Source organism: Syngnathoides biaculeatus, chromosome 3 (genome assembly GCF_019802595.1).
Source record: "Syngnathoides biaculeatus isolate LvHL_M chromosome 3, ASM1980259v1, whole genome shotgun sequence".
Taxonomy (NCBI): Eukaryota; Metazoa; Chordata; class Actinopteri; order Syngnathiformes; family Syngnathidae; genus Syngnathoides; species Syngnathoides biaculeatus.
The window spans coordinates 6,199,406-6,222,834 of NC_084642.1; the positions used below are offsets into that span (position 1 = coordinate 6,199,406).

Here is a 23,429-nt window from a genome sequence, read left to right on the forward strand (position 1 = left end):
CGCGCTGCTCAATCTTAACCCTTAGAAAATGCATCTTTTCGCTCGGGATTTCACCGCGAGGAGTTCGCTCACCACCGCGCGACACGGCAACGTCAGATTCCGTCCTGCGGAGGCGGCTACGCAGGCGAGTTGAAGCCGGATTTCCCTCCTCCCCACCCTCCCGGATGCAGGCGGTGGTTCGCTCCGTAGTAGGTGGGACTGGCGAGCGGTGTGCAAGCAGGACGTCGTCGATCAATGAACTGAAGCGGAGGCTCGCTCGATCTCGATCAACTGCTGCACATCAAACTGAGCTAACTGGTTAAATGTGTCACTAGCGAAGCAAAAAAGAGAGGGGGAACACACACACACACACACACACGCTTTGTTCCGCTTAACTAAGTCGCTCAGTATGGCCACGTTCTAACCAGACCGGTTATTAATTTCGAGCCTCACAAACCGCTTCCGACCTTTCCATTCAATCTGCGATTATATATATTTTTTATATACATATATTTTTTTTTGTGGAGGAGGGGGTGGGGGAGTCTTGCTTCTAACCTCCAGGATGATCTTTGCAAACACGGGCAACCCGCTGAAAGCTGCTCCTCGCAAGCAGGTAGGTTATTGTGGTTTTTTTTTTTGGTGTGTTTTTTTCTTTTTTTTTGCTTTCCACTTTTGCTGTCACTTTTCAAATCATCCCGAGCCTCGAATGACATTGGGAAGCCCTTCCTCTTCCTCGCCGCGGTCCGACCCGAAACAGCCCTCGCTATCAAGTGATTAACAATAGAAGAGACTTGTAGGGATAGGGATGAAACCATCTGCTAGAGGTTTACATTTTTTGTTGTTGTGTGTGTGTGTGTCCATGTAACCTTGCTTGGCCAGCCGCTCTGCTCTGCATGCACCGTGGTTGTTGTAGTCCACATTTTACGGCATCGTGCATTCTGGCTGAACTGAGGGGGTGCCCGTGCACCCTTCATTTTGACCTCACAGGTGAACCACAAAAAAAAAAAAAAAAAAGAGGAGGAATGCTGGGGGCAGAAGGCCTCTGATTGAGATGGAAGATTGATGCAGGGTGCAGGAGTTTTTTTTTTTTTTTTATGGCCCCTTGCCGTTGAAATATGAGCACAGCCGAGCGGATGGAGTGAATTATTCCCGCACGTTGACATCCACCTTTTAGATTCCTTCCATATGAATCTGTCATATCATTTGGTTCAGTCAAGGTGAGTCCACCTGTCTCATTGTAGCTGCTCTTTTTGACGCCCCCCCCTTGCCAAGAAAATAAATAAATGTAGTATGTACAGTAATTTCATGCCTACATAAAAAGGGCCTCCACTTGAAGGGTGGACAGATGTTCTCGCCACGGCTAAGCGTTCTGTTAAAAGTATCCCTCGACGCACGTTCACGCGTCACATGACCGGGTAAGAATATCTGGGCGCCGGGCAACGCGACCGTGGCGGTTTCCATGGCCGTGGGGTCTCGGAGTGGCTCGTCCTCCGGTCGCGGACAGATGGCACAACGTCGTCGTGCTTTTGTGTTTGAACTGATCCGGTGGGGAGGCTTCGGGTTGGCCGGGAGCTATTTTAAAGGATGAGTAAGGGGAAGGAAATTCTTCGAAGGGTAGTTATGTGCCGCTTTGTCTCACAAGAACAGGAAAAAAAAAAAAAAAAAAAAAAAAGCACCAGATACATTATTGCACAGCAGGGGTGTGACGGTGTTGAACTCATTTGTGTAGCTGGCCACGTTGTTGTGATAGTTTTCTTCTCAGGGCCACGGAACCATATAAATTTACGATTGCCCGATATTATTACATAAATAAAACAAATTGATGGATAACTTGTTTTGAAATCAGAGCGCAATGAAAATACAGTTCACCCGCACATATTTGCGGCTTGGCGTTTGCAAAACTGCTTATTTGCCATTTTTTTTTTTTGGGGTGGGGTGGGGGGGGGAGTTGGGGATCCTCCATTATCGGCTGGGAAAACTTACAATTGGCTTTATTTCTGTTCAACGCAAAGCCAAGTCGAATTTAAAAATATTGCTTTGGTGCCTAAGTAACTATGTTGAACTTGGGAGGAGCTTCATTTATCAGGCCATAACCTTTTCTAATTAAAAAAAAGTTGTTTGCTGCCACCTGGTGGGATATGTCCGTAATTACAACCCTTTTTGTATGTGCGCCAATTACTAGCAGATTTTTGCAGCGGGCTAAATAGCTGAGGGTTTTTTCTGTAATTGTATAATTGCTTCATGGTAATATTGCATATACACACAACAAAGATGGATGACTTGTTTTTCAATAAGAAGTAAATGCGAAACAATTGTTCAACTACAGAGAGTCCTCGGGTTAAGACGGTCTCGACCTACGACGTTTCAACTTTAAAACGCCCATCCGCCATTTTGTCTGGCTAATGCTTTTGTGTGTGCCCCGGGAGTATCTTCGGATTTTTCGCCCTCCTTTTTAGACCTTGTCGCCCCAAAGAAGAAAGCTGTGTCTTCTGCAGCCAAAAGAAAGTCCATTACCATGGAAACGAAGCTCAAGATCATAAAAAGATTGGAGATTGGAGAGACAGCAACACCACCAAGGCTTCTGTCGGTCAACCGTGGTGACAATTATTAAAGACAAAGTGCGTATTTTAGCGCGTGTGAAGGGTTCCGTTCCCATGTCGGATACAATGATCAAAACAAGGTTCTTTGATACTTGTCGAGACGGAGAGGATCGAGGACCAGGTTCCTAACGCAATAGCGAAGCGCAGCCTCCCCTTCTGCTTCTCCATCCACCTCTCAGCAGTAATGCTATGTACATCATCTTGTTATTTCAATGTATTCAAAGTATTTTCATGTAAATTGTGACTTTAATGGTGGACTCCGACTTAAGTCGAAATTCGAGTTAAGTCGCTACTGTAGGAACGGATCTCAGTCGTAGACCCAAGGACTCTCCTGTATTGTTCAATTTAATAAAGGGATTTGGTAACAAAGAATGGTCGGATTAACGCAACGTTATTCAAAGTGAAGTTGGTCTGCAATTGCAGATTTTAGCAAGAAAATGAAGTAGGCACGCGTGATTTACTCTCGCTGCTGTACACCGAGCAAATGTCCCAACGCAGCTGAATTGGCCCGCAGTGTGCGAGGTTCTGCAACTCGTTCTCATGAGTGGCCAACAGTAAGCAACCACTTTGACCTATTGAGGATTTGTTCAGTGAAAAACATATAGAGACATTTCTACTTTATATAACATCTATAATGTCATTATATTTACAATCCTATTCTTAGCCGGGGGTTAAAAAGTGCAGCGTGAGAATCTCTGTCGCCAAACTACAGACAGTGAATCATTGCTAATATAGCCTCGGAAATAGTCACACTTTCCATTATTGCTGCTCGTTTCCTCTCTTTCTATTATTATAAATATGGCTACAGCAACCAAGGCTGCGCATCTTTCTTGACAATCACACGGCGTTGGTTCTGATTAAATATAATATGGTGTACTGTATATGAGGAATATAGAATGCAAATATTAAATGAAGAACAGTTTTTTTGAAAACTACTTTGGTGCACTGTGATTGCATCATCGCTGTTGCTTCATTACAACATACCGGATGACTGTCAGCTGGTCGAACTTCTGTAATAAATATTGAATAAATATATAAATAACGAAAAAATATATTTCAACTGTCTGTATTTTACACAGTTACCACAAAGAAGATACTAAATGTCCGTCCATGTTGTTACCTTTTTCAATATTTATACCATAATAATATATTACATAATAACCCCTAATAATCATTATATTATATAGTAATAATAATAATTAAAATATATATATATATATATATATATATATAAATAACTTCTGTCAAGTTTTTCTGTTTTTTTTAATTTCAGTATTTTCAATGAAAAATAGTTCTTGGATCACCTTGATTTCTTTTTCTTGTGTCAGCATAACAGAAGCATCTAATATCATAGTATATATTATATAATATTATTATATAATTACTATATATAATAATAGTTATCAGTACAGTATACAGCACTACATACTGTTATTATACCATACAGTGTTGTGTATACTGGATAGGGAAAGATTTTGAACACAGCCCATGTTTTTATAGTGATGTAAATGTCAAACCTCATTCATATTGAAGACCACAATGTTTTCTCCAGCCCATAACAAAATACCAAAGCGTTATTGAGGTTCCGAGGCCCAGTTAAGACTGATGAAAAACATGAGGCATTAATACGGAATGTGTGCACAATTTGATTTGTCTTTCTGTATTCTTCCATGCATTTTTCTTCATCTTCTTCTTCTTTTTAATCCCTTCCAGAAAAGACTTCCTTTGTGATAACAGTTGATCAGGGTTTGAATTTGATTATGTGTCTCTGGCAAGCGCTCGATAACAGTGGCCCTCCTGTGTGCAGTCGTACCCCATGACTCCGTCCAGTCCAAGCAGCAGCAGCAACAGCAGCAGCACGGGCCTGGAGCAGCTCAGCAAGACCAACCTGTACATCCGAGGCCTGCCGCCCGCCACCACTGACCTGGACCTGGTCAAACTCTGTCACCAGTGAGTGCGAGTCATGTGTGTGCTATGGTAGCCGGATTTGCCCCCAATTTTTTTCCCATTACTAATTGTGATTGACAATTGACTGTCAAGTTTGTCCGCTTTATTTTTTAAGTTCAGTATTTTCTATGAAAAAAAAATAGTTCTGAGACCACCTTGATTGCCTTCTCTCATGTGTCAGCTAAACAGAAGAGAAATCTTTTAAGATTTGAAAAATCTGGGCGTGTGTGTGCTATGCCTTTGCTTGTTGTGGGTGGTGTGTGTGGACATTTCAAAATACCTGAGGACCCCTTCTAGACTACCGTAATTTCCGTCCTACAGAGCGCACCTGATTATAAGCCTCACCCAGTACGTTTCTGTGTAAAAGCCGCAAGTGCCCACATTGAAAGATGAGATATTGACAAAGAAAGACGGTACGTAGAGTTTTCATAGTTTTAATACCTTAGCTTAGCTTAACATAGCAACAACACAATAGCACGAACTGGGATGGTTAAAAAAAACAAAAAACAACAGCCGCGGCAGCTACACAATAGCAACAGGGTAACACAGCACAAAATCACTGGTATCAGGCAGCAACACAAGAGAAACACGCTACCGTGACGCTAACGCGGCGCTAACAGGGCCGGTTAAAAAAAAACATACCAGTAAAAATCACTGGGACACGGGAGTGACACAGGAGCAACACGCTAGCACAGCGCTAACAGGGCCGGTTTAAAAAAAAAAAACATAGTAAATTGACTGAGACATGGTAGTGACACAACAGTAACATGCTAGCACAGCACTAACGCTAGCGCTACGCTAACAGGGCCGGTTAAATATTAACATCCCGGCAAAAATCACTGATACACGGCAACACAGTGCTAATAGGGCCGGTTAAAAAAAAATGTACCGGTAAAAATCACTGAGACATGGCACTGACACAGCAGCAACATGCTAGCACAGCGCTAATGCTGGTGCAGCACTAACAGGCCAGGATTAAAAAACAAAAAAAAAAACAGTAAAAGTCCCTTCCTTGGCACATGTATTCCACTGGTCTCATTCTTACCTTTTCCCTTGCGGCCATTAGAAAAAATGCACAAATTAGCCGGATCACGGCATAAGCCGCAGGGTTGAAAGCGTGTGAAAAAAGTTGCGGTTTATAGGCCGGAAATTATGGTACACACTCTGTATCAGACTGTAGTGGAACTTATTACTTAGCACTGCGCCTGCCCCATTAACGAACACAATGGTTCAATGCGGCCTACTAGGTACTCTCGGGTCTAGTTGTGATCCTGCTGTTTTAGTAGGTCCAACTGTTATTACTATTTTTCTAAATCCGCGCTGTGACTGCAATAGCAAATTTTTCGACAGTTTAAAAATCTCGCTGGGCATCCATGGCAATCACATCCTATCAATTTTTTTTCATCTTTCCACCCACGTTGTCTCATGATCACCCCAGTTTGTAACCGGAGACGGAAACAGGGTTGCCATGGGCGACTGGAACCTGGTGTAAATGTAGCCTGGAAGCCATGGCTGTATTAAAAGCCATTTCAGCAATAGAATTCCATATCCTTAATATATGTACAGTACTAGTATGCTGTTTGTCCTCATTACTAGAATAATGTTGGCATATTAATAGAGCAATTACATAACTATAGGTAGTTGGACACCATTGGCATACTAATAAGACAATACACGGCACAACTACTGTATGGACTTTAAGATTGGTATCAAGGATAGCCGCAACCCTAGATCATTTCATTCTCCATCCATCCATTTTCTGAGCCGCTTATCCTCACGAGAGTCGCGGGAGTCCTGGAGGCCATCCCGGCTGTCCTCGGGGGAGAAGGAAGGGTACACCATGAGCCAGTTGCCAGCCAATCGCAGGGAACAGAGACAGGCAAGTCGCACTGACAATCATACCTAAGGGCAATTTAGAGTCTCCGTTGGATGCATGTTTTTTGGGATGTGGGAGGAAACCGGAGTACCCGGAGAAAACCCACGCAGGCACGAGGGGAACATGCAAACTCCACACAGGCGGGAACCCGAACCCCAGTCCTCAGAACTGTGAGGCGAACGCTCGACAGCTGCGCCATCGCGCCGCCCTCATTTCATTCCCATCTTAAATCAATGGCCAAATGCATCTGAGATTTTTCATGATTACATGTGCATTTAAGTCAAAATATGTCTCTCCCTTTGCCACTAGATTTGAAAAATAATGTGTAGAACACGATGGATTATTTTTAGTAAGTATTCCTTTTATGCTAAGTTTCTGTAAATCCTTTAGTAACTCATGTTCCCTTTATACACTGGAGAAACTGTTCAAATTATTCATACCTCAGACAAATTATGAGTTTGGGTGATTTAAATGTAAAAAAAAAAAAATGCTCAAGAAATGGTTGAATTAAAAATGCTTTGCACATCAAATGGTAAATGCATTTTAATAAATGTTTGAAAGCAGTTTTAAAATATTAAATAGAAGTGTATTGCACTTTAAAGTTAAATACAAATGAACTGTACTGAACAAATGTAATGTAAAGTTCAAGATAGGGTTTGAACATTTATTGGTAATTCAGTCAGGCGGCACGGTACTACAGCTTGTAAGGACCCGGGTTCGACCCCGGACCCGCCAGTGTGGAGTTTGAATGTTCTCCCCATGCCTGCGTGGGTTTTCTCCGGGCACTCCGGTTTCCTCCCACATCCCAAAAACATGCAACATTAATTGGGACACTCTAAATTGCCCCGAGGTGTGATTATGAGTGCGGCTGTTTGTCTCGATGTGCCCTGCGATTGGCTGGCAACCGGTTTAGGGTGTACCCCGCCTCCTGTCCGTTGACAGCTGGAATAGCCTCCGGCACTCCCCGCGACCCTCGTTATGGAAGAAAATGGATGGATGGATGGATGGATGGATGATCTTCAATCGTTCTAACTCGCTGTAAATATAGATCATTGGTTATGGCTGAATTGAAAAAGGGGTGGGAGACACTTTTGACTTGGATTTTTTTTTTTGTTTTTTTTTTTGTCCGGCCTGTATGACGCAAACCAAATAAAGTATTTCTATCTAAAGTAGCACAGCGTCGACAAGGATAGTGATACCATGGGCCGGCCTCCATGTGGCCACTTAGCGGTGTAGATTCCATAATTAGCGAGTTTTGTCTCCTCTACTTGCCTGCAAGCACATGGAGTGAGGCATTCAGCCATGTAACCAGCGGCAGCTGTTTTTGTCCTTTTCGCCCGTTTTGTTCACGCTCCTGATGTTGTTTGCCAGCACAAAGCAGAAATGAAAGGGCTTTTTCATAGCAACAACGTCTGAATGGTGATGTCAGGCTCGCCGTTCACTCTGTTTGGACGTGTGTGCATGCAATTTGTTGCACAATTCAGGTTCGGTTTGTGATCAAACAAAGCCTGAATGATGCACAATCATTACACCCACTTTAATTCTCGCTAATTAGCGTTCAAGTGGTTGACTGTGTTAGAAATACAAGGTCCTGTGTTTGGAAAATACTTGAGCAAAGAGATGCAAAGGTTTTTAATTTGACGCCGATTGTATCTAAAGCTTAACTAAGAGGAGCAAATTAAGTGTTGATCAAAGCCGTTTATTAAGTACATCAACTGCATGTTGTGCTCTCAGGTATGGCAAGATTCAGTCGGCAAAGGCGATTCTGGACAAGACAACCAACAAATGTAAAGGTCAGTTTATCATCAGTACCTTGCCATTAACGTTATAAATACGGTAATTCGCGGCCTACAGAGCGCACCTGCTTACAAGCCTCACCGAGTACATTTGTAAACAAAATACCGTTTGGTACGTACATACGCCGCAGCTGTGTGAAGGCCGCAAGCGCCCACATTGAAACGCGAGATATTTACAAAGACGGTACACAGAAAGAGTTTAGCGCCAGCGCGATGCTAATGCCAGCGCTGACACTAGCGCTAACGCTAACAGGGCCGGTTAAAATAAAACGTACTGGTAAATATCACTGAGACACGCCAGTAACACAGCAGCAACACGCTAGTACAGCGCTAACGCTAGAGCAGTGCTAACAGGGCCGGTACAAGTCACTTCCTCAGCACATATATTCCATCGGTCTCATTCTTACATTTTCCAATTGAGTGTCGCGTTGCGGCTGTTCGAAAAAATCCACAAATTACCATATTTTTACACTATACAGCGCACCTCCAATGAATGGCATATTTTAAAACTTTTTCCATATATAAGGCGCACCAGATAATAAACCGCCCAGAATAGACAATACAGTAAAGGCTGAGGTTACGTTATGCATCCATTAGATGGAGCTGCACTAAAGGATCAATATTGGTCCATATATAAGGTGCACTGGATTATAAGGCCCACCGTCGGCTTTTGAGAAAATTAAAGGCTTTTAGGTAGGCCTTATAGTTGCGTTAAATATGGTAGCTGCATCACCACATAAACTGCAGGGTTGAAAGCGTGTGAAAAAAGTCGCTGCTTGTAGGCCGGAAATTACGGTACTTGTAATTCCTTAGTGACACTTTTGGCAGTTTGCACATCCCTCTCTAGTGTTCCCTGCATATTTACGGATTCACCAATCGAAGGTTTTTTTGCTTAACGTAATTCCCAGCCTACAGAGCGCACCTGGTTACAAGCCTCACAGAGTACATTTGTCAAGGAAATACCATTTGGTACATACATACGCCGCAACTGTGAAAAAGCCGCAAGTGCCCACATTGAAACACGAGCTATTTACAAAGAAAGCCAGTACACAGAAAGAGTTTAACGCTAGCGTTAATGCTAACAGAGCTGGTTAAATGAAAACTTACCGGTAAATATCACTGAGACACGGCAGTAACACAGCAGCAACACACGCTAGCACAGCGCTAACAGAGTCGGTAAAAGTCACTTCCTCTACACATATATTCCACCGGTCTCACACTTACTTTTACCGCTTTAGTGCCCCCTTGCGGCCATTAGAAGAAATGCACAAATTAGCCGCATCACCGCATAAACCGCAGGGTTGAAAGCGTGTGGAAAAAAGTCGCGGCTTGTAGCCCGAAAATTCCGGTAGTTTTTTTGTTTTTGCTCAGGCCGTTAAATGCATGTCAGCTCAATGCTAAAGCGCTATGTTGAAGTGAGTTGAAATGCTTCACGTAGTGTATAATCACCAACTTGTCTCATCGCTGGGTGATTATGTGTCAGATTTTCATTCCTCACCACAAAGCTACTAGCTACTAGCCTCTACAAATATCGCGTAATAGTATTCAGCTGGAGATGTGCGTGTGTTTTAAGTTACGCGCAAGGTCAGTTGAACTCGTATGTCGAGGCACTACTGCGCTGGGCCAATCAAGATGATTCTGACTTTCATTCCGTTCATGTAAACACAGCGCTGCTCTTCCGACTACAGGTTACGGCTTTGTGGACTTTGACAACCCAGCGGCCGCTTTGAAGGCTGTCCACGCTCTGAAAACCAGCGGCATTCAAGCCCAGATGGCCAAGGTGAGGAGTTAGTGTGCGCTTGTGCGTTGCGTTGTTGCATCGCCACAAGGTTGTCTGTGCTTCCTCGCTGAATGTGTGCGATGTGCACTACTGAATGACATGAAACCGGTCACGTGACCTGAGCTGACAAGCTGTTCTTCCCCCGTGACCTCATTCTCTTTCACTGTATAACCAGATGCCGCGTCTCGCTCTGCCAAGTAACCTGTCAGTTATGTCGCATACCAGACCACCAGCTCGCGCGTGGACACACACCACCCTTGTGGTGCAGCTTCACAATGTCACGCTACCTCATAAATATTTGGAATATATTATGTCTTTTAGTTTCTCCCTTATTCCTTTATTTATTCTGATCCTGTCAGTGCCATTTAATCACAAGTCGCTAAACTAGTGCTTGTGAAACGACGAGCGGCTTAATGAACTGTACTATTATTAATACCGTGAGAGATTCGCAGTCTCTTGCATATACAGTAGGTGTTGTCACAGCTGCATGGTAGCAGGAAAGCTGCATAATTAACTCTGTGAGTACTTTTCGCACCATTCCTTTCTGCCGCTTCTGCAGCCCAGACTGTGTTGATTTGCGTGAATCCGGAGATAAGAGTTAATTAGCGATGGGTTGCTTTCTAAAGCCATGGATGTAGCGGCTCTGCGAGGAACAAACAGCGCAGCTTGTGCGGGGCTGTAGCTCGGATACGCAGCTCCCCTGATGTTACTCAGGTAGGCCGACGAGGCGCCGAGCTGCTGCAGTGCAGATGGGTGTCTTTCAGCGTATGCGCACGTGAGCCGCTTATTACACTGTTTCGCCAGATGTGTAATGCTTAAGCGTACTGCCAAAAGATGTACTGTGAACCCCTTAACCTACCGCTAATCACGGGGGATACGTTCCAGACCCACCTGCGATAGGGATAAATCTGTCATAATTTTTTTTTTTAATGACAACCCCAACTCCAAGGAAGTTGGGGTATTGTCGACAACAGACTGATTTTTTCTTAACCCCAAGTTCTACTTTTCAAGCATCCAGCCTCTCGCAATCGACGGGGGGATGTTTTTTTTTTTTTTAGAATGACTAATGATGAAATGAAGAAGTCGCAAAAATCTACATACTACAAAAATGCAAAACACATTTATTTTAAAGTATATTGAGGATTTCTTTTTGTTTAAATGTATGTTTGTGTGCCTTGCATAACCGCATGAGCCAATATTACACATAATTAACTTTAAAAAAAAATGTTGTAACTCTGTTTTCACGTTGATGATCACTAAACGGCATACGAATGAAAATGTACACCTGGGCTGTGTCACGTCAGTGGATTCGTCCAACTGCAGTGAGAAACACTCATAATCTCCGACGTCCTTCCACACATCAGCGCCAAAAGATCGGAAGGAGTCAGATATGCTTCTTTTACCATCCCTCCGTCTTGGAAGGACTTCTTGTTATTAACGATGATGTGACGAACCCGGAAACGATGCTTCCGTGGCGGCTTTCGCTGTTGAACGATATTGTGTGAAAAGTGACTGCTGCGCGGCCAGCTGGGATTTTAGTTTGTTCGCTTTTCTCATTCTCAGCTTGCTTTTCGGCGGAATGCCGGTGTCGTATTTTCCATGAACAGTTCGAAAATCCCGCTCTACGTTTCACTACGCTGGCAGATGAGGCAAACGCGCTTCGAAAATGACATCGTTAAAAAGTTGGCCGCCTCCCATTCCGTATGAAAGTGATGCGTTTTTGTCTTCTTCTTTACTCCAGTTTGATAAGATTTTTTAAGCGAGGGCTTAAAATAGTGGGGAACTCACTGACAGCGTGTTTTCCTGTACTGTCGTTGTTTGCACGTGCGCGGTGAGCTAAAGTAAAAAAAAAAAAAATACGGCTGATGTCTTTTTTTTTTCTTTTCTCGGCACGCCATCGCGATCGACGCATTGAGCACCTCTGCTCTACAAAGATTTGCAAATTCCCTTTTAACCAGTGTTCATACAATACAAAGATGTTTAATGTTCAAAGTGATTAACTTTTTGCAGAACTTCTCTTATTTTGAATCCGATCTCTGCAACACACTCACACTACCCTTTGATGTGTATTGAATTGAATACAGATTGAGAAGATTTTGCAAATCATTGTTCTGTTTTTATGCTTTACACAACATCCCAACTTTATTGGAATCGGAGCTTGTAGTTTTACCACTCTCCCAATCGCCAAACTTTTTAAAACGCTTGCTAAAACGCTACATTTCAAGTATTCCGTAGCTCCTGTTCTCATATCAAAATACAGAAGTCAATTGTGTGGGATCGCTTTGAGGAAACGAAAAGAGGGCTCGCTCGGACAGTAAGCGGCAAATTGTGCTGCTCCAAGAGTTTTGTTTGGCATTGCCAAAACAAAAGAAAAGTGAAATATTGATTTTATAAAAACACTGAAAATGTTCTACAAAACCATGTAATTTTCTCTCAGGAATGTCTACTATCTTAATGCTAACGTACACTGCAAAATACCAAGCAAATGTAAAATAGCATAAATTCCGAATCAATTACGCTGCATATCTTCCAGTCGAGCTCAGTGCTGCCCTCCTTGGTTTGGCACAAAGTGGTACTACAATGGAAAATTATAAAACGGTTGCAATACAGTGCAGGGTATGAACGAACGAATGAATGATTAGCAGCGATCACTGTGCAACAATATCATTGTTTCATTTTGTCTTTTTTTTGTGCATCTGAACAAGCCCAATTTTTCAATCTGTTCTCTGTGATTTGTTAGAAAATGTTTGATGCGCCTCATTAAATATCGCTTGTCCATCTTCTTGTCCGTGAGCAGCAACAGGAACAAGACCCCACAAATCTGTACATTTCCAACCTTCCTCTGTCCGTGGATGAGAAAGAGTTGGAGAACATGCTGCAGCCTTTCGGCCAAGTCGTTTCCACGCGCATCCTCCGCGACTATGGCGGCAACAGCAGAGGTGTGGGCTTTGCCAGGTCAGTCACGGAAGAACCGAGACATAGTTGAAATTTTGCTGCAAAATTCCAGGGATTTTCTAAGGTGGGAAACCTTCCATGCTCTTGAACGCAGTTCTGTCGCTGTAGAAAAATCAAGCTAAACGTTGCTCTTTACTTGCATTCCTTCCTGCCAATTACAGTGAAGAAAATGAGTATTTCAACACGCTGCGATATTGCAAGTTCTCCCACTTGGAAATCATGGAGGGGTCTGAAATGTTCATCGTAGGTGCATGTCCACTGTGAGATAGAGAATCTAAAAAGAAAAATCCAGAAATCACAATGTATGATTTTTTTAACAATTAATTTGTGTGATACAGCTGCAAACAGTATTTGAACACCTGAGAAAACCAATGTTAATATTTGGTATAGTAGCCTTTGTTTGCAATTACAGAGGTTAAAGGTTTCCTGTAGTTGTTCACCAGGTTTGCACACACTGCAAGGAGGAATTTTGGCCCACTCCTCCACACAGATTAGATCACTCTAGATCAGACAAGTTTCTGGGCTGTCACTGAGAAACACGGAGTTTCAGCTCCCTCCAAAGATTTTCTATTGGGTTTAGGTCTGGAGACTGGCTAGGCCACGCCAGAACCTTGAAATGCTTCTTATGGAGCTACTCCTTTGTTTTCCTGGATGTGTGATTCGGGTCATTGTCATGTTGAAAGACCCAACCACGAACCATCTTCAATGCTCCGACAGTCACTGTGATTTGACAGATGCGTATGCGCCCGTGGGCCATCTGCACAGTCAAGCACGAAAAATCACGTGTGTAAAATTTGTTACAGGTAGAAATACATAGCTATCGAAAGACGTCGCTTATTTTGTGTAGTCCTGACCAAATTTTCCCTCTAAGCTGCGACACTGCGCAATTGCACACTTGTTGCACAGTCTCAGAGCACACGAAAACTGATCCAGCACAGTGAACCACAGCCTGACGTCATTTTTTTCAACACGGAAGCACACAGTCTCTAACAACGAGTTGCTGCTCAGCTTACTTCTACTTCCTAGTTTACCTGACACCGCCCCCCGCTGCTCTTAAAGGGGTACACTCATAATTAGGAACAGAATACACACCCGCAACTTCATATCTGCGGGCATGACTGACCACACCCGTACATTTTTCAAATGTGAGTAACTGTAGTAGATGTTGGAGGTTTTGATGTACGGAGGAAGCCAATGTATCACTTCGTTGCTGACAACAATGAAAATACATATAGCATAATGCTATACATATTGGATATAAAAAGTGTACACACCCCAGTTCCAATGAGAGTCCAGATACCCTGCAGAGGAAACTATTTTCAGCTGCTTGCGTACGCAATCATGTTCTTATGGTCATGTTTTTTTTTTTTTTATATAGCATTAATGGTTTCTGTAATTGGGACGTGAAAGTGGTGGCATTAAGAGGCGGATTATGTACGGTAAGTACCCACTGAAGGCCCAGGGGTACCAAATGCACAGGCCGCCACCGCAAAAAAATAATTTGATGCGACTCTGATGACGACGATCACACTGTAATGTAATGGAACATTTTGTGCAACCGCATTGTGCTAGTATTTGTTAGCTTTTCATTGTCGTTTCGCCCTCTCCTCTCCCACCAGGATGGACACCACCGAGCAGTGTAACGCCGTGATCTCACACTTCAACGGGAAATTCATCAAGATGGCCTCCGGAGCTCTGAGTAGGAAAGCCATTCCCCCTTTTGTGGAGGCGGTGATGAAGATGGCTGATCTTAACCATATTCCTTTTCCCTCAGCTCCCTCTCAGCCCTTGTTGTGCAAGTTTGCAGACAGTCAAAGGAAGAAACACGCTCACGGTGGATTTGTTCCCAACGGACAGTCGGGCGATCTCAGACTAGTATGTAGCTCCTTTTATAATTTCTGTACACAATGTGAAAAGTAGCTCCAGCTGGCTAACTGACTGTCGGAATCAAATTTGACCTTTTTTGATATTTGATGGCAATAGGGATACTCAAAATGTCATTTCATGACCCTGAAATCTGATGTTAACAATAGTACACATGAAAATGTTAAAAAAATAAAAAACTGTCCATGTCATAAATGATTGTATTTTTTTTAATGGCGCTGTGGTAATAGTATTCAAGAGAGAGCTTGGAACATTCCTGATACTCGTCTGTGTCCTCATAACATTTGCAATGGTTCAGGATAAATACCTACGTATATGAAACCTGATATTCTATTAAGTGAATTTCCTCATTGTAGGGCGCAATGACTCTTACTTACGATCCTTCCTCAGCAGCTATGCAGAACGGGTAAGTCACATGTACCGTGTATCAGATTTTTGGAGTTTTTCCATTCGAGAACTTTATTTTGAGATATTCTCTGTTACCCAGGTACTATCCGTCTCCGTATCCGGTGACCAACAGGATAATGACCGTGCAGCCGGCGATGTCCCCCTACATGTCTCCTGTCTCTGCTTACCAGGTATCGCCATCATATTAGGCTTCCGTAACCCAGATTGAGGCACGTACAGTCACTGAATTTACTTCATTCTCACTCTTCTTCAAAAAGACAATTTGAGAGTTTTGCCCTTTCCACAAGCTCTTTCGACGTACTTTTTAAAATATGCTTTAGCACCTGTTCTCACTCTCTCGCTGTCAAGAAATGGGAGACGATTGTATAACGTCATTTTGAGGAAATGAAAACACTCGTCAAGAAGGAAGAAAAATGTGCTGACGCCAAGCTATTTCTTTGCCACTCCCAGTTGAAGTTTACTGTGCAGCTGATGTGAAACAAACGAGAATTAAACATTGGATACTCAAATACCACAAACAAAACAGAAAATTTGACGATACTCACAGGCAGACGTTCTCTTTGCTCTGCGGGACCGACTCATTTGATTCAATTTTATATATTTATTTTTTCACGCAAATGCTCGTCTGCTAACATTCTCATAATAATATTTTTTTTTGGGTCAGGGGGTGGGGCGGGGTGGACAGTAGCATAAATGTTAATAAGCGGTTCTGTCCTCTCTGAGTCTGACTGCATCTGTCTTGTCTTTCCAAAGGTTCAGAGTCACTCTTGGGTGGCACATCAGCCGTATATCATGCAGCACCCGGTGAGGCAACATGCATTTACACGCTGTGTGTGTGTGTGTGTGTGTCCACGCACTCAGGAAGTGGTTGTGTGGCTTGGCCGCAGCTACATGACACTAACTCATTACTTTAATTCAGCTTGTTCTGCTGACACAGATAAAACACTAACTTTCCCTCTTATAAAGCAGGACTTGTATGGAAAGCCTGTTGAGCATTTATTGAATATACTAGAGTACTGGATGACATTTCTGCACGCTACTAGGAGAACTTTGGTGTACTAGAAGGTCAACTACATGTTACTAGTTGGCCGTTTTGGGGCGATTAGTCTGGCCCAGGAAACTACTAGTACCTGACACGTGATGATTAGTTGGGTCTGTCAGTGTTACTAATGCAGCACAGTAGTTTACTAGTAAGGTTGAGTGGCATACACGGAGGCCAAAAGTAACATTAATGAATGAAAAACATTTGTAAATTGACTGTTTTACTAGTAACATTTTTTTCACTATTGTATGATATTTTTACACAGTATTTTACACACTATGTCCACCTACTAGTAGAACATCTACGTTACCAGTAAGACAAATTGAAGTGTTTTACTCCTACACTACAAGCACTACTAGTGAAGTGCTACAAGTTAACCTTTTATGTCACAAGTACCACTAGTAGCTTACTAGTGCTTCAGTAGTAACATGCTGTTATCTTACTATTGAAAGCAAAGTACTCGAAAGATAAGTCTCCATACTAGTAGTGTACGAGTAAGAAATTCTGAACAGCAGTAGAATGATTGACCCACACGAGCAAATTAACTTTCTTACTAGTAATCATTTTTCCAATCGTGCATGACATTTCTTCACGCTCGTCCCCAAACTGGAATACAAATAAGACAATGAAATGTTACCAATAAGGCAAAACTACAAGTAGGAATTTTTGTGCTACTAGTGTAGGTGTAGGGTCCAGGAAGCTACAAGTGTGACACAATCCTACTAGTTGGGTTACTAGTTCAACACAGCAGTTGACTTATAAAGTGTAATTGTCCAGTTGTGTGAACGTAATTAAGTAGTGGGGGAAAAAAAACATTCCAAGTACTCGAAAGATAATTCTCCATACTAGTACTTTACGAATAAGAGAATTCTGAACAACAGTAGAATGATTGATGCACACGAGTAAATTTATCTTTCTTACTAGTAACCATTTTTCCAATAGTGCATGACATTTCTTCACGCTAGTCCGAAGACTTTGGCATACTGATAAGACAACGACACGTTACCAATAAGGAAAAACTACAAGTGGGAATTTTGTACTACTAGTGTAGGTGTAGGTTTCAGGACGCTACTACTGTGACAGAATCCTACTAGATGGGTTACTAGTCCAACACAGCAGTTGACTTATAAGGTGTAATTGTCCAGTTGTGTAAGCGTAATTCAGTAGTGGGGGGGGGGGGGGGGCATTACAAGTAAGACAAAGCCATACTACTTATGTACGCTAGTCTTAAATCAGGACATTGTATGTACTAGTACATTGATCTTGAGCTAGATATGATATAAATGGTCAAATGGCTTTTCATATGCTTGCCTTTATCGGTATTTACATATCCCACATGTGTGAGGGCACATGAGCGAGAAATGGAACAAGCTGAAAGACTGCGATCCCCTCCAGCAGCCTTCCCACTCTCCGGATCCAGCAGGAAATGCCTGAAGCAGCAAACCCGTCTTGTGACTCTTTGACTCGTCCAACAGATGGTTTCCAATGGAACAAGTGTCTCCGCTCATCTGCCCCCCCCCACCCCCCCCACACTACACTGGGAAACGCACGGTTCCCAAAAGACCACCGCGTTCTGGAAACCAGTTTGAGTGTTTACTTGATATCCTTGATATCCAGCTTGAAGTCAATGTACTAGTTACGCTCCTGGTCCTCATTAGTAAGATAAATAAATGTCAGACAGTATTGGAAAGGCGCAGTGGGCAAAATGTTACTAGTACGACAGTTGTTCTCAGAGTATTCTTTACTACAGCAGCCTAGTAGTTTAGTAGTAAGATTTAATTACATACAGTTGGGCCAAAAACAAAATCAAGAGTCTTTTCACTTGTGCTCTGTAGTTTTTCTACAAGTACACTAATTTGTCTTGCTAGTGTGAAATATTGTACTAGTACATGGACCTTAGATATCGCATAAATGCTCAAACAGGTTTTGCTCCAAACTGTAAGCCCCACCTGAATCAACCCCACACTGTCACCGCGACAGCAAATGAAACGATTTGTTTATGGACCGCAAACCAGAACATGTGGTTAATATGATCATTTGATTCGTGAACATTTCCTGCTCTGATCTGAATTTATTTACTCTACATCCACTTTTTAAAAGAAGCTGCTTCCCTCGACCCTTGCGTGATTTATTCGTGTCCCCCCACAACCGCCACCACGGGTCAATTTCATTGGATGAAGTCTGTCATGTGATCTGGAGTAAAAAGCCAGCTGCTTGTGTGTATTTTGCAGGCTCCGGTGATGTCGCCCTCTGTGGATCCCTCCATGTCACTGCACCCCTCTGCCATGATTACTCAGCAAATGGGTCAGCTGTCGCTGGGAAACACCGGAGCCGTGAGTACAAGTCTACAAGGCAGAGGTGGCAAAAGTACTCACACTCTGGACATGAGTGAAGATACAGATACTTATGTAAAAAGAAAAACAAAGAAGTAGAAGTACTGATTTGCCTCCTTTACTGTAGTCAACGTACTAAAGTACTGACTAAAATGTAAGGAGTATAAAGTGTTATGTTTTCAAATGTAGACAAAAGAAAAATGCACACTCAAGTATCTGAAAAGTACTTCTCACCTCTGATTCTGGAATATTTTTCAAAATAGCTTACATGAATATAATTCTGTGTGTTTTGTTTTGCAGTATATTACAGCCAACCCGGGGGTCCAAGGTGCTTACATGCCGCAGTACCCACCTCTGCCGGGAGCGCCGGTAGGCTACGCGCTACATTTACAACAGTTTACATTTCATCTTAAACCATCAGCTCCTACCTGAGTGATTTCCAACCCCCCCCCCCCCCCACTCACCGACCACACCCAACGTAGCAAAAGTGTGCTTGCTTCGAGCTGATTTGAAGTTAACATTAAAACTGACATGCCAAACAAAAAGGAATTCAAAGATCCACTGCCATGCCTATAAACATTCTGAAATAGATATTGTACAGAAAAATACATATAACGTTATTCACTTCAATCTCTATACGAAAAAATAAATATGAGCGGAGAGCGTATCATCCATGGGCAAAGTGTCATTCAACATCTAAGTAGTCGCCATATTGCCTGTGACGTCATCAGCAGACGTTATTATGCCGGGACATTCGCCATTGATAACACGTCGTGGCAACTTGCTACGAAAAATGGAAGCTCTTTTCGAAGAAGAGAACACATCTCACAATCGAGTGAAATGACCTGGGCAATATTACCCTATCATTTTGAGCCAAAATTCGATGATACGCGGCTCACTTCTAACTAACAACAGACTCCCCGACAGTATGTAGCGTACTCAGGACTCAGGGGGTGGGGGCCTCCTTTCTCCTCCCACACGCGACCAAGCCACCTCTTAAACCGGCGAGCCGACTCGTCAAATGGGGGTGCCCAGACACCGGTGGCCGGTGGGGGGAGAGCCCGGCCAAACCACCTCCGCGTCGGGGCTAACAAGGCCGGCGGCGATCCACAAGGCTAGCGGAGACTGTCCCTCCGTGGCTGCTGCGCAGAAACCATCCGACACGCACAATGACACATTTAGTACCCCTGACTTACATACGCGGATCTCCCCCCCCCCCCCCACTATTGTTTTTTTTTTTTTTTTTTTTTTTTTTTTACTAGCTCTATACAAACCTACCTGTTATTTGGAACCCACGAAGCTCTCGTCCTTTGCAGCTGTGCAATCCATTTTTCACGACGAACCGAGTCTTTGTTAAAAGTATGAAGAGTAAATCCATCCTCCCGAGTGTTCAAACAATATCCAGCAATACAACGAGCCGGCATTTTGGCTAACATGAAGGAACAACAAGGTACCTTCCTCCAGGTATATCTAGTATAAACAGACGAGACCGCATGGGTGCGCTACTACCCTGTATGTCACTTCCTGCTTCTTCTCAAAAACAAATCCCTCGAGAGGATTTTCACATGGCAGGAGTGACAAAAAGCCATATACATACAAATCATGTTTTGTGATGAAAAAACGGATGGGTCCATTCCGGCTGCCTTTTTTTCCCCCATTAATAACATACTAAAAATCATGCATTTCATGACAGTGGACCTTTAACACTATGTATTGAAACACCAAAATGTTCAACCAGACTATGTGCTGTATTTTCTTCCAAGGTCTGCTACCGACGTGAAGTGCCATTGATGTTACGGTCCTTATAAACATTCAAACAACTGCTGCTTTAACACACACCGAGCAACATGACAAACTGTAAAAAAAAAATTATAAGCAGGGATGAGAATTTTCCGCCGATCTGCGGATTTTTTCCAACTTTTTCAGACCAAAATGACCATTCTCGAGATAAGCGCAAATCCTTTGAGAAAATTTCAGGGTTCGGGGTAGGGTATCGTGATCGCTAAAAAATCTGCGATACATCCCTACGCAAACAGATGACCCACGCAATGTAGCGAGGTGACACCATATTGTTTGGTGAATACCTCTCAGAGTGTCCATTTGCTTTTCAGGAAAACGGCACGCCACAACAAGTGGATTCTTCCAACAACTCATCCCCTTACAGTCAACTCAGCAAGTAACCACAGGTACGCGTCCTCAAACATGCTTTCCGGGAACTAATGCAGTGATTTCTTCTCACCTGAAAATGAGCAGATCCTGATAGATAGTACGACCTCGGTTCTCGACCATAATCCGTTCCAAAAGGTGGTTTGAAAGGTGATTTGTTTGAAAGCCAAATCGATATTTGCCATTACAATTCAAGGAAAAAGAAATAATGCGTGACAATAATGCTTTTTAAAGCATTTCATAATGTTTCCTGATAATAAACTCCATAGTAGAAATACATGTATAGTTGACATACTTTATATAGTAAAATAATTAAAGAAGTGTTTTTATTTTTTGCTTAAAATGTATGCTTTAGTAGTAGAGTAGGCTCGGCTGGGAGTGGGAGTGCACCCACTGCAAGGTTTCACTGGCTATATGCTCACATTTCAAAGATGTGGGAATGTATCGGTATAAAAAAGATGCTACACGAATAGCATCTGTTTTCAAGTTTCCCGTTCAAAACTCCTCATTTTTAAACACGCTTCTCGATGTCATTTGTACTTTTAGGCTCGGCGCTTCCTCAGCAAGCCCCGGAGGGTTGGTGGGAGTGGGCTGATGACGTCGCCGTCATAGCAACCCTCTCCGATTGGACCAGACACACAAACGTTTTTTGCACAGCCCTTATGCTTGTGTCGGAAGGACAGTGAAAATGCACTCAAAGCAGTTGGCTAAATCACACACACAAAAAAAAAAGATGAAGAAAAAAAAATAGATTTATTTTGATAAGAAACAACATGCTCTTCAAGATTCTCTTTTTTTCAAGAAGGATTCTCAAATTCCAGAGGACACTCCCTCCCCCTCGACCCAATTGTCCACGGCGTGATGTGATTTTACATGCATGATATTGCATTGTTGTTTTTGTATGATTTAATAGTCCCCCCCCCCTTCCTCCTGCAAAAACCTCGTTTGCACTGACTTCTAAAGTTTTAAAGAAAAGGGTGTCGCGTTTCACAAATTTGTCACACAATCACGAGCTTGAAAGAGGGGAGTGACCACGTCATGATTTTATTCTCGGAAAAGGTGCCTTCCTCGCCGCCGCCATCGTCCGCGTTTCTCAACGAACTTGATCAGGTGTCATATTTCCCCGTCGTATTTCCATCTGATCGAATCCCACGCAGGGAACGTGTCGCTATCTAGTCTTCTGGTCGCAATAAAGACAATGAGAGTCTCACTGCAATACTGAATGGGGGTTGGGATAGTGACAAACTCAAGCAGCATAACTTATTTTTCCTCCACTTTGCTTTTTTTTTTTTTTTTTTAACTAACTGCCAAAATGACATGAAGCAAGAGCTGTGCTTTTTTTTTTTTGGTTTTTGTGGAAATTACACAGAATTGGCCTCTTTTCAATGCAATTTTTTTTCCGCTTCCTTTTTCCTCTCATGGTCAGTTTGACCGGTGATCTACCTCATGGTTCTGTGTCTGCCGGTGTCGTTGGGTTTGCAGGTAAAGCCCGTTTTTTTTTTTGTTTGTTTTTTTTTTGCACCAGAGCGGATGAATCAGAACAAAAGCCACGCTCGGGAGCTGGCCAACTAGGACTTTAAGCATTACGTCTCCTCCCGCATGCATGATTTTTATTTTCCTTCCACGCTTTTGACAATTTGTGACTTTGCCTCGTCTTTATTCGTCATTGCTTATGGTTTAAATGTTGATTTTTTTTTTTTTTATTTTTTTTTTTTTTCTTAAGAATCTGAGTGCAGTTTATTTTCAATGCTCCATCTAGACAGTTCTACTCATTTTAAGAGTATATCATATTTTTTTTGTGGCCCAGAAGCAAACAATGAGTCTTCCTGTTTGTCGCTGATTAGATTTGTTTTATTCATTTTGCCAGGAAATCTCACAAAATTCCATTTTCTTCATTTTTAAAAAAATGTGTATTTCAAGCATTTTTACCAAATCCCTACTTAATCCCAAAAGTCATAATACACTTTTTTTCCCCCAATATTTTGTGTAAGAAATCATTGTGACAGACGTCATCATTTGACTTTTTTTTTTTTTTTTTTTTTGGTAAGCATATTCCCTCGCCTGTGGCTCGCCGATGTACATCGCATACTCCAATTTCCGCCTGAGCTTTTTTGAGCATCGTGATTTTTCCCGCTTGAAGCCTTTCAATGCAACCCTCTGGATGGACTTCCCCCTGGCTTTGCACAAACGGCCGCTCTAAGAGTTTGGCGTTTTCATCAGTTGGCGGCAGTCGCAGGCCTTCCGCTACCCGCTCGTGACGGACAGATCCCGTTTCGAGAAACTTGCCTTGAAGAGCGTACTTTGTACGACGCGTTGTCCAAATAATGCTCAAAACGGGGAAAACAGTGTAGTGTTTGGGGACACCATGTATACGTTACCCCAAAAATGTTTGTGTTATTTGATTTTTGGGTGAAATTTGAAGATGAACCTAAAACGTGCTAGAATATTTGCTTAATTTGACAGATTTCCTTGGAAATGTTCCTGGCTCCAAACAACTGTTGTAAAAAAAAAAAATGGCAAGTTGTGCAAAAAGTGCCCAAACTCTCGTTAGCTCCTTCCATACTGTTCAGTAAATGAATTTGGGCTCGGTGGACCTTTTGTCCATGGTACACACCGCTGCCCCCTGAACGCTTTTCTTTCTGAGGTCATTGTAGGTCAAAGCT

At 42.7% G+C, this 23,429-nt stretch overlaps 1 protein-coding gene across 1 annotated transcript; it reads left to right on the forward strand.

Moving 5' to 3' along the window:
• Positions 1-23,347, forward strand: rbms1a (RNA binding motif, single stranded interacting protein 1a). The gene is made up of 14 exons (XM_061813904.1): positions 1-592; positions 4,387-4,529; positions 8,137-8,195; positions 9,887-9,978; positions 12,776-12,933; positions 14,553-14,632; positions 14,708-14,808; positions 15,174-15,223; positions 15,305-15,395; positions 15,979-16,029; positions 18,499-18,600; positions 18,901-18,969; positions 20,712-20,786; positions 21,313-23,347. Exons 1-13 carry the CDS (start codon positions 542-544, stop codon positions 20,778-20,780), a joined length of 1,116 nt encoding a protein of 371 aa, XP_061669888.1. The 5' UTR covers positions 1-541; the 3' UTR covers positions 20,781-20,786; positions 21,313-23,347.
• Positions 23,348-23,429: the final 82 nt, after the last annotated feature.